This window comes from Poeciliopsis prolifica, unplaced genomic scaffold, assembly GCF_027474105.1.
Source record: "Poeciliopsis prolifica strain line A6 unplaced genomic scaffold, Auburn_PproV2 SCAFFOLD018, whole genome shotgun sequence".
Classification (NCBI taxonomy): Eukaryota; Metazoa; Chordata; class Actinopteri; order Cyprinodontiformes; family Poeciliidae; genus Poeciliopsis; species Poeciliopsis prolifica.
The window spans coordinates 1263762-1276177 of record NW_026562393.1 but is presented as its reverse complement, the minus strand read 5'-3'; the positions used below and the strand labels follow the sequence as shown (position 1 = coordinate 1276177).

Sequence of the window (12416 nt, the reverse complement as noted above, 5' to 3'; positions counted from 1 at the left end):
AGAGAAAGGAGCTATTCCACTGCTGCAGAGTGGAGTGTCATCCCACTCAGCCGCTCCTCTTTCACTACTCCACTCTGTGTCTGCAAACGCCCCCGCATTGATGTGGGAGCTCACGCAGCCCTGGGAGAACATGCCGACTCTGCACACGTTTCCAAAAATAGACTCAATAAAACGCCTCGACCGGAGACGCTCCGATGGACGAGAGACGGAATACGACACTCGATCCGCAGCCCAAAAATGGTGTGTCGGTGATGTCATCATGACTGAAAAGGACAATGTGTATCTTCCGTGTACTATATATGGGCATGGTGATGAGGAAAACTAGGAAGCTCCTGCAGTTCCGGTTCCCCTCACTGTCCAAATATGGGCTCCACTATTCAAATGCTGCTTAGGGGAGTGATGAAACTGTAATCAGGTGTTTTATTTGTAATGGAATGCAAAAGGCTTAACTGGTATTTTGAAAATGTTGTATGGTGGCAATTTAAACCTGACTTTCATTCAGTTGTCATATCTAATCTCTCATATTTGTGTCTTTTAGCCAGGATGGTTTATTTATGTAGCCATTCTTCTTTTTTTCCACTTTAAACACTTAAAAGAAAAGCAGTTCCTTGTCAAGATAGATAGTATTTATGAAAGCTTTTTTTGTGAATGGACAGAAATTGTGGTCAATGGAAAAAAATCCTTAAGCAAAACAATCATCTAACAAATACCTTTTATCCAGTGTCCTAAATGTAAATATCAGCCATGAAATCTGGTGAAAACAACTCTATGGTTAAACATTTTGCAAAATAATTTAAGAATGAGAGTTTAAATGTTACTTATTCTACATATTTAAGAAAATCCTGCTCTCCCCCATTGCTCAGGGTAAAGCGCAGTCCCTGGTTGAGCCCATTACTTCAGTTAAAAGCTAGTTCAGATGTCCATATTAGAAAATTTGAGGTTTGTCATGTTTATTAATTAATTCACTCCATCCCAATTTAAAGGGGCATGTCAGCCAAATGAGAGACAATATTAATATGAAATACATATACAGCAGAGAAAGGGACACTTTCTGTGCTGTCGGATAAGGAATGTTTTACTCTGTTGGCATCTTTTCATCGTCTCCTCCGATCTGAGTTTGCGAGAGGAGAGGTTGTTTAATCACCGCATGCTGTGGTGTATAGTCTGAGCAACAGAAATATGAGCACTTGCTCTTTGAAGCAAAGGTAAACACAACCGAGGATGAAAGGAATAATGTGAAGCTTCACGAATGCAGGAAAGAAAACATGAAATTATGTTGGGTTGAGTCACCCAGCTGTTCTGAGGGAAATTCTTTATATTATCTGCCGCTGCTGCCGCTTCATCGTCTCGCTTGACGTCTCATTTGGAGCAATCCGAGAGAGAACCGTGACCTCAACCCGACCCTAATTTTTCTGAGCTGAATTTCCCCAGAGCTCAGAGGCCAATCTGAATTCTGTCGGTGTTTACTTTGTGTACGGGAGGAACGTCAACAAGAACACAATGTGAAAGGCCTTTTTATTTTATATACGTCTGCTTCTTTCACTATTCAGGCACCTTTTCATAAAGTTTGTTTACAGCATACAAATTTAGGTCTGTTAGCACTGACCAATCGCGAGATAGCAAGTTTGATAGACACTTTTCTTTTCTGCATGGAAGTCTCCTATGTATTTAAATTTGTCTCTGAAGATTGTTGTTTAATAACTAAAACCCTAGTGGCCACTGAGTGATGGAGACAGAAGCATCTTTTGTCTGTCTGCATGTCGTCGGAGCAGCTCCACACCACTAATTTAGCTTTCCCTGTCGGTCTTTGGGCCATTAGAAAGTCCTTGTCCTTGAGACACCTCAGGTGGTTACCTGGGACTTGGAGGAACAGAAAAAGCAATGAGACACATAATGAGAGGACGGACACTGGAGATGGAGGAAGGCGAGACAGAAAGCGATGTGTTCCCGGCTCATTAGCAGCTGTCAGACGGTCTCCGCTGAAATAAAAAGCTGAAAGCCAACGAAGCTCACAGACTCTGATCCGCCTCACCTGTCATCCATCCCTTCATCTCACCTCACCTGCTCTCAATGTTTCATTCCTCAGGGTTTAGAACCCGCCGTCCGGTCGGCTACAAGCTTCGCCACTTTATTGCCAGGTCGGAAACGGCCGGCACCAGCGAGGGACTTTGCATACTTGATTTAGCAAGTAATGGTAATGGGCTGGTAATGTGGCTTCAATAATGAGTCGGACTGAAAGGACCTTGAGGTGTCGCATTGTTCTTGAACCAAACGGTAAGTTAATGATGCTGATAATGACGTGAAGTGCACGGACTCCAGACGAGGGCTGTGCAAAAATAAATTAGCAGACCTGCACCAAGTTGGTAAATATGTGCAGAAAAGCTCCTTTGAATCAGTTTTTAGGATTTTCTTAAGACACAGCTGCAGATCTCGGTGTGTCATGAACTTAGTTCTGAGATGAAGACGGTGGATCTATCACGACTGGGACTCTGTCTTCTTTACAGCTCAAAACTAACTCCACAGAGACGAATAATGACAGGGACAAACCAACTGATGGATCACTGCTTAAAAAATCTTTATTTACCGATTTTTCCCACTGTGGTGCACAATTAGTAGTGAGACAAGATGAGTTGGGTGCCAGGAATTGCATTGACCATGTGTCAAAACGTGAAAAGCTATCAGGTTTTATATATCGCTCACTCTCCATATGCTGACCCCGGTCCTCGGCTCCCAGCGTGTGTCCTGTGCCTCAGATAATCACGCGTCATTCATCACTGCATCAGCCAGCGTGTAATGTCTTCACCACGTCAGTCTAATTGATCTGCTGTGGCCCGATTCCTTCATGAAGTTTTTTTTTTTTTTATTAGTTTGAGACATAAAGTTGTCAAACACATGACCCTGTATAACACGACACTTCATTTCAGTCAATAGTAATTTAAAAGAAGCATGATGGCGATATTGTTTACTCACTGAGAGCCTCTCAGCTTCATGCTGCGTTCCAGTTGTACTTGGAACTGGAAAATTTTGATCTCAACTGGAATGCCTTCTGAAATTAGATTTTCCAATGGGAAACTGGCGTCAACTCCAACTACCCCCCAGTAACAACTTCAAAGCCAGACTTTGTGACTTGTTATGGTTGCTCCTCGCTTAAATAGTGGTAAGTTGTGGTGGAAACATTTTTATTTTACAAGACACATCTAACAGTGTGTCTGAAATGTAGGGTTTGGGATTTATTGCATCGTTTATTGTGATTAATTAAGACTTCTGATTTATTGTTGTCTCAATAAATTCCACTGAATGATGTTGAAAATCCCTCAAAACTCTCTGTATTGTCAGGATTGTAATTTTTACCATTTTCATCACTGTTTGTTCAATGAAAGCCTGGACAAAAATGACTAAATGCAGTTACTGTGTGCAGTTTAATGACACAAATCGCACTTCTTTATGTGATTTGGTAACTAATGATGTTTTCTAACATCATTTGTGTTAGCATGGCTGTATTATACAGTCATAGCTATACAAAAAAAAAGTAATAGTTTTTATTGTTACCCCAAAATATTAATAAGTAATAAAACTTAAAGTCGCCCACCACTAATCGCATGTGGCACCTAGAACTGAACTGAAATTGATGCTTTCTTTGGAAAATAAAGCTTTAGTATTTGTAAGAATTGCTGCGAACAATGTTTACAGGTGTCGCCATTTTGACATTGCGACTTATCTAGAACGCTGTTACCTCGGCTTGATGTCGGACTCGGCCCACAGCTCCCACTTCGCAGGTAAATGGATCTCAGCATCAGATCTGCAAGGCTTTGTTAGGGCAGCAGTTCAAAGACCTCGCAGTCAGTCAGATGCTTCACATGTAAACACTAATTCTGCATTGTGAGTTTGTCTGTGGAGAATCGGGGCCCTTCCCCAGGTGTTTTGGTTTAGCAAAATGAAAGGCCCAGATGAGCACAACGGTAATGGTGTCAGTCATGCGGCTTTGAGGGCAAATCTCCCTGCAGCACCTTGTACTCCCCTCACTGCAGCTTTCTGGGGATTAAAGCTGCTTGTTTGCTCTCAGGCTCCTATAATACAGTCCCTGTAGGGATGCACACTGCATAAAACACCCTCCTTCACACAGCCATTAACTGCTCCCCGTCTCCGGCTCTCTGCTGAGCATGGCAAGTAGATGGGGCAATAAACCCAGATGTTGGCGCTGTCCTTGGGTGAGGCCTGATGAATAATGGGCTTGTTTCCTGCCTGCAGTTAGATCTGTGCAAACGGACATAATTGAAGAACACCAGCTGGATGGAGTTTGGTGGATAAGGTTCATGTTTTCCCCTGTAAAAGCACAAGAGAGGCCCAAACCCTCAACGTGCTTATAGTGGAGGCTTCAGGTTTAATTCTTAAGATCTGAAAGTTTAGTTATGTAAAAGGACTAGTTTTATTATATGTGGCAATAAATGAAATGGATAGAAAATAAATTCCAATCAAAATGGCAGCATAAAATTGAAAACTAGCCCAAATGTATTTTGTTGGGTCTTGTGAACAATTTGCAAACAAAGTGGTCTTTGTGTGTCCTATAATTGATCCACCTGTGCACTCTGTGAGTGGACAACAATGTGCTTTAGGTCCCCCTTAAGCCTCAGATGTTGAGATCTGCTCTGATTAACGATAAGCAGCTTATGTCTGGTGAATAGAAGTCCCATATTTCACAACGCAAGGTGGGGAGATTTTTAGATTAGGTGGAGGCAACAAAACAAAACAAGAACATCCAGAAATTTGAAGATCTTCCAGAGGATGAAAACTTGCAGGACAAAGTCAAAATTTCCAACATGCATCAGTTTTATGAGACCAGTTGACCCACAACTGTTTTTTATTCAAACTTAGTTTTGGACTTTCTGGCTTTATTTCCAGAAAGTAATGCCAGTTTTGTAACTTTTGAGTTTTCACATATTTGAAACTCACCCTTCATTTGTCATGCCTGTAAAGTTGGACTTTAAAATGAAGACAAAGTTATAATTTAACCACAAACATGCAGCCGTCTCTCCGGGTCGAGTTTGGATGCAGCATCCCGTTCCCTCCTCAGGCCGAAGTCAACATCAGTGTAATTGTGTGTGTGATCGAGCCGCTCAAGTTCAGCCTGCCTCATGCAGCCTGTCGATGGCCTCTGGCTGTTTGTTAATGGATGGGGTGGGAGTGTGTGTTGGGTGCCCTCCAAGAACCAAAGCAGAGTTTGGAAGCGCACATTGGTGCATTTATCCGCCTCGGTGCCCTGTCCGCAGCCTGTCGATGTGTTTTCTTAAGGTGGAGGAGGGGAGGGTGACTATTGGATGAGAGGTCGTACTGTGACAAACTCCTACCGACTGCTTCCTGTTTCTGTCTTCTGCATATAAATATTTTCTAACCATATGTGTCCTTTACACCCGTGTTTCTGTTCTGGGGGTTAACAATAGTTAATAGTTGAACAATAAAAGAATAAAAATCAGAAGAAAATCCTAAACATTGAAGTTATTCCTGAAACGAATATTTGATTATAGGAATGATGACCAACTAATTTAGTAATCGATTAATCATTAACTGCAGTACACAGACTCAAAACAGAGCAGTAATTAGGCCAAGCTGAACATAAATATGTACATTTTGCATTTAAAATAACAATGAAAAAACCTTTTGTACAAATGTTCTACCACTAACTCCTCAAGTGACAGAATTATTTCACATTTAAAAAAAACCCAAATTTCTTATTAAGTACCTTTTGCTATCAAATTATTAACTGATTTAATCCCCCCAAAAAAGGCAATTTAAAAATGACCAAGCAATCACTAAAGAAATTTTAGTCATTGCATTTTAGGTAATAAAATGTTTTTCTTATTTTAAAAAGAAACTGAACTATTTTTTTGTATTTTGTATGTATTCTTTATACTGTATAAAAAGGGCTGAAGTGGTTAAATGAGAAATCTGCTGGAAGTGGCAGTTCTTGTATCCGATTAATTGTCCAAATAATTGACAAAAATCGTTAGTTGCAGCCCTAATTGCAGCATGAAAGAAGAAGTTCACATCAACAAAGTTGGATGCTGTAGAAGAAGCCATCTGGTCCAAACTGGACTTCAGAACAAGCACATATGTTTTTACCAACAGTCCACCTCCTGCTCTGGCCTTTACTAAATCCCTTCTTCTGCAACTGAGTCTCATCTGCATGACCGCAGCACTTCCATTAAGCCCACTAATCCCATCCATGCAGCCCACTCTGTGTCCCCTCCGACTGTCCAGCGTCTTCAGGTCCGCTGGCTGGCTCGCCTCCCTGCAGAGCTGGAGGAGGAAAGCCGAGCGACATGCATTAAGCTGTTGCCGTTCGTTACTCTGGAGAAAGATGAGGGTCATTAACGTATGTTGACGGCCTCGTTTAAAGTAAATAGGACTGGCGCTGCTGCTTTACAGAATCCCTCACGGTTTCACGGAAGTCCGCCAGGTTATTATTATCAGTTCATAAACTACGGGCCTCAAGTATATTTTTGCTCTATTTTCTAGATTTTCACTCTGCTTTGTAGCTGTATGCTTCTATTGTTGCACTCCATAAAATGTTTTTTATTAAAAACTAAATAAGCTGTCTGTATTTCACCTCTAAGTGGTGGGTTCAGGAATAAAGTGTGCAGTTGGATACAGTGCTATGGAAAATTCACACCACTTTGACTTTTCTACTTCATGTTTTTAAATAATAAACATCAGTTCATTTCACTGACATTTTACTTGAGAAACCAACACAAAGGAGATCCCCACTATGAAGTCCGTTTTTTAGTAACTATAGTTCTCCTGTGTGTTAATTGTAATCAAATTACTGAGAGGTAAGGAGAACTGGGAGTTATGCATTACCCAATTCTGGCTGGTATGGAAAGGGGAAAATTAAATGTCCAGTTTGCATTTTCTCACAAGTCATTTAAGGGACACACTGAACCCATACAAGAAAAGAGACCAAAATAAACTTTAACTAATTGATAAATTAGTAATGAATCATCCCCTTGGTTTGACATTAAAAATGCATTTTCAGATGTTTGTGAGAAAGACAAACATTTAAAAATATATTTTTGCAGATAAACCCTGCTTTGTGTTGATCTACTACATTAAATCCCCCCAAAAGAAACTAAAGTTAAAGGAGGATGAAATGTTTCCAAGGCACTGAATATAAAGTTAAATTGTCGAGCCTCGTGGATGATTCAGGCAACATCTTACCGTAATAAATTACCATGTGTTGTGTCACCTCTGTCCAGAGAATTGTTGAAATTATTGTAAATTTTTGGCTAATAAGTCGGTATTTTTGTATTTTGCAGTTATGTATGATGTGAAGTTTGGATCTGCAGCTCCGCATGTGGTTTCTGTGTAAATTAGCAGAGTGTCTAAGTGTTTTTTTTCTCTGTTTAAAACTTGTCATTTGCCCCATGTTTTTTTTTCTCAGGGTAGTTTGATCTGTCTCTTCAGGTCTGTGTTATTTTGCTCAAACTAGATCTTTTTCTTTCTTTTTTTTAAACGATGCGTTGCACATACAGAAGAGGCAGCATGTAGGTATCTTAAACACCTCAATGGCTGCATGAATCATGTTTTAGTTTCTTGTTTTGTTTTCTTAAAGATGTTAATTATTCTTTCTGGGGTTTGCTTTTTGTTGTCCCCCCCTGTTATCTTGTAGCACAACATACATCTTAATGCCTATATTAAAAAAAGTTGAGGGTTTTGTTTCTGTCAGTATTTTATTATTTTTTTGTTTTGTTTTCGTGATAGAATTGATCAACTCTCATAAAGTAGCAGCTTGGTTTGAACACTTTCAGCAGGTTTCTCAATCAGCTCTTTGATTTGTCATTAAGTACATCTGTGCAACATATTTCTTTTGCTTTCCGTTTCTGTTTTAAGTTTTGTCTGCTTGTCACTTCAGACGTTCCAGCTCGCCCTCCGCCACTTCCATCGACACCCGTCTCTCATGCGTTCTGTTTGCCTGCATGGTTTCTGTTGTTGTCGGGGTTTCTTTTTGCACGCTCTGTGTTTCTGCATTTGGAACGATTTTAATATCACACTCTTCTCTCCCTTCCCCTCCCTCTGTTTGTTAATCATCTCTTTTGTTCTTTGTTTTCCTCTCTGCAGGGGATGTGCTCTTTCAGATGGCTGAAGTGCACAGACAGATCCAGATCCAGCTTGAGGAGATGGTGAGCATGTGGTGATGGTGTTGCTAAAATCAGCTTGGGACTGGGAGCCAAACAGATTGTGGCCTTTTTGCTTAATGACGTGAAATGTTTGACAATCTGAAAATCAGCCTTTTAATGGGAGACGAGCGGCTTCTGATGACTCCGCTGCAGTGGGATGTGAAAATTGGTACTGATTATATGTAATTCACAAAGAGTTCAGAGTGAAACGGTTCTTATGTCAGTTCTTTACCCAAATCGGAGAGAAAATTGTCAAAATGTGGGAACATTTGCAGTGAACACTCAACTGATTCAGAGACGTTAGAAACAAGTCAGCCTACAAATGCATTCAAGAATGATTTTGAAGTCTGTTTCCAAATGTTCCTATTCTTTTGGATAACTGGTCCAAGATGCAGTTATGTGCAAATCATTCTCAGCTTCATCATGAGAGGCTGCTTTTCACAACTTTTTTCACAAATACCTTACACCTGAAGTCTGTCATTATTTTTCAATAGTGATATGAATCCCCACAGAGGTTTACATCGCTTTGCAAAAGTATTCAAACAAGTGGGAAGAAAATTATTCACAGTTTTTATGTTTTTTTTTCTTTAATGCCAATTAAAATCTGAGTTTTACGTTATTCCTATGATGGAAGCTCCAGTCTGTGGACTTTTTCCACATGCAGTTTCCTACTTATGCCAGCAGGTGGTGTAGCTTAATATAAGAAACAAATAAATTAATTTTGTGGTTGATCTGTAAGTTTTCACCAGCTTAGGGAATCTTTGAGATCATCTTCTAGATATTTTTGAAACTCTTGGAAGCCATGTATCGTTTTTCTTCCACTTCACCAATAAATAATCCTTTGTGGTGGTTTGTCATGTAAAATCCTATGAAACTCATAGAGTTGAGTACTTTTGCATGATGATGTTCATGCTGCTCATGCGGAAACTGCAGATTGACATCCCTCTGTAGCCCTCCGGGTGTGTAGTCTTTCAATCATTTCCTTCAGGACTGAAACAGACATCCCACTTTTAAAAATACCTCTTCTGCGGTTTCCACATGGAACAACTTGAGGCTGGTGTTATTTCATGTTTGTGGGGGTTATTGTTGACGTTTCTGTGCTTGTGTTTTTTGCAGCTGAAGTCCTTCCACAACGAGCTCCTCACAGAGCTGGAGAAGAAGGTGGAGCTGGACGCGCGCTACCTGAACGTGAGGCACCTTTTCTTCTTCTTCTCACACGGTTCAGATTCGAAATATGAGGTCAAAGGAGCCGGCGTGCGCCGCAGCAGTATGTCTACTTGTACGGGGCGTCAAATGACCTCCGTTCAGTCAAAGCTGCTGCTGCCGCCGGAGAAACGAAAACCAGGTTTATTTTGGGTTTGTGACAAAATATGGACAGATGGGAGGTTTAAGATCTTGTAAAAATCTCATCCCTGCCTTAACTATCTTGTTTTAAGTTTCACAACACATTTGCTGCTTATTTTAGGCTCAGTATTTCACTACATTCAATCAATATGCTGCTGCTGAGTTCAGATAAACCTGCTGCAACCTTCCCGTAATCAGCAGTAAATGGAAACATTTGGAAACTCTCTGGAAAGCAAAGATGATACAGATCAAAGAAGGAACTTGGAGCTAAAGACATTTGGGTAAAAAATACGGATTTTTGACTATGAAAAAACAACAATTTATGAGAACAGTAATGTTATTTTTATCAGTAGCCTGAAAACGGAGTGGTTTCAACAGTTTGTGGGCAGGACCATGCTCTTAAATTACTGCTTCTGAAGAGATAAGGGATTATATATTTGGAAAAACTTGTTTGGACTTTTAGCATGATTCAGATTGAAATGTTTATTTCAGCTGTTCCTAAATATACAGGAGGTTTGCCTTACTTCAGCTTTTGCAACAGAAAATTGCATGATTTGTTCTAATAAATACAGTTTGTTGAGGTTATTTGCAGGTTCGTGAGCTGTTGGTTGGACACTGTAAATAGTACATGCAAAACCTGAAAAAAAAAGAATTAGCAAAAATGTCTTTTTTTAAAATTTTTAGGTCAACATTATTTTCTTGCTGTTAACTATTAAGGAGTTCTTCCCTCATCAATCTTAAATAAACATCCAAGGACTTTAATTTTTTCCTCCTCATTAGAGCGTTTAGATGGTGTTGAGCCAAATGCTCTGAAATAAAAACACTGCTGGACCGATCTATCTGCTGTACATGCTCTGCTGCGCCCCTGCTGACTTTGTGCTGCCCCCCTCAGGCGGCGCTGAAGAAGTACCAGATGGAGCACAAGAGCAAAGGGGAGAGTCTGGAGAAATGCCAGGCGGAGCTGAAGAAGCTGCGCAGGAAGAGCCAGGGCAGCAAGCACCCCTCCAAGTATGGAGATAAGGAGATGCAGGTCAGTGTGTGTGTGTGTGTGTAGAGATGCAGCACATAGAGTGTGCTGCATCTAGAGTGCTGCATCTCGATGCAGCACTTGCTGATGCATCGAGCACTTGCTGATGCAAGTTGTTATATATTCAGCTGTTGACATCAGCAGAAAACTTTTTCCTTTATTCACACACTGCAAAAACAAAATCATACTAAATATTTTTGGTCGAGTTTCTAGAGCAAATATTTTTGTACACTTAAGATAAGACAAACTTACCTAGAAGTGACCTTTCAGGAAAATATGAGCTTGTTGCCAATGATTCTTAAATACTGATCAAGTGTATTCATTCCATTAGAAGATGATTTTAATTTAAAATGCAGGAACATGCATTTTAAATTGTTATAAATTATATAATCCTCTACTGGATCTAGTATTTGTTAATCAACTTTCCTGGTTCTATATTTTGCTGAAAAATTACTTATTAATTGAAGTCTACTGAAATGTTTGAACTTCAAATTAAATAAAGAATACTTAGTAAAAGTTTATTTTTCCAGAGCACTTTTACACTCAGCTCCAAGCAGATTTTTGTTGCATTCATACAAACTGTTTGATTAAGAGCAACCTTTAATAACTCTTTTTAGAAATGCATTTTTGTCTTCCTGATGGGCTTCAAGCTTCCTTCTGTGACAAAACCTTTAAAAAAAAAAAAAGCAAAAACAAACAGCAAAAAAAAAAAAAACAGTTCTTTTATATTTAAAGTCATCATTGAAAAGTTTAGCGAAACTGAGAAATCCTCTCAGGGCCAGGGATCACAGTATTTACCGTCTGCCAGTGCTCTGACTGATTCATTACCTTCTGCTCTCCTGAGTGTGATGGATAAGTGGGGAAGGTGAGCGTTTGGCTGATGTTCTGGTGGAGCGGAGGTGTGATTACATGGTGCATGTCTCTGAGCTCCTGTCTGGAGGTGATGTGGTGACACACGGTGGGCCGACTCTTATTACACAACCTGCACACCAGAGGCTGCCGTCATGAGCCTCTTATCCGTCCATCAGCTGGCACAGAGACAGACGAACTAACTCTATCAAAGCCATTTGTTCACTTGCTTTGTTTTTTATCTATAATCATAACACGAACACAACACTTTTAGCTGTAAAACTAATCGCTTCCTCCTTCCCTTAGACATAAGCCTCGGAGATTTTCTGCTTTATTTCTTCAGCTCCAGTTGTTGGGCCTCGATAAAGCGTGTCGTGCATTTCTGCCTCGTCTGAGCTCGTTGTTGAGTGCGACACAAATAATTAAAGCCGGTATGAAACTGGGAATGTGGGACTTCAACCGCTGACAGCCTGTCTGCACAGAGCAACAAAACAATTTACCTGCAGCTCGGTTAGATGTCAGGCGGCGTCACGGCTCCGTTTCGTTACAGCTAATTATTCTGACATTTCTTTAATCTAAATCCAAATGTTTTTCCCTGTAGCCCTGCAATTCATGAATCCTAGCTGACCTGTTTTGTGCAGCAAATTTAATAAAAAGCCACGATTTTCCGTCATTTGTTAAAAGTATTACAGGGATGTAGGATTTTGTTTTCATAGTTTAGAGCTTGCTAATTATTAAAACATTTGCAGCAGACGATGAAGACTGTCATGTCTGACCCGCCACAGAGAGCTTCAGGACTTGCAGAGGCTGAAAACGTGGCGTCAAGCTGCTCTGTCGGAGCAGCAGGGGTGGCAATTACTGTCTAATTGTTAGTGTTTCTGCAGCTATGGATGGTTGGTTGAGCAAGGAGGGGTCGGCCTGGTGGCTTTTCCAAAAAAAGAAAAAAAAAAATTGATCGCTGGAGCTACAGTACGAAGAGTTGCGGCGCGGAAACGTTTAGGTTTAAAGTCCATCGGCCCCTCTGG

General features: G+C 40.4%; 1 protein-coding gene across 10 annotated transcripts in view; it reads left to right on the top strand.

Moving 5' to 3' along the window:
• The window catches only part of LOC129367884 (brain-specific angiogenesis inhibitor 1-associated protein 2-like), a 53662-nt gene that overhangs the window by 22696 nt on the left and 18550 nt on the right, over window positions 1-12416 (top strand). For 9 of the 10 annotated variants that reach the window (XM_055042548.1, XM_055042546.1, XM_055042545.1 and 6 more), the window contains 3 exons: window positions 8113-8174; window positions 9288-9359; window positions 10408-10545. In XM_055042548.1, the coding sequence (XP_054898523.1) occupies window positions 8113-8174; window positions 9288-9359; window positions 10408-10545 (272 nt within the window). Of the gene's footprint in view, window positions 1-7267; window positions 7539-8112; window positions 8175-9287; window positions 9360-10407; window positions 10546-12416 lie in introns of those variants that run through there. The other variant, XM_055042555.1, reaches the window with a different exon arrangement.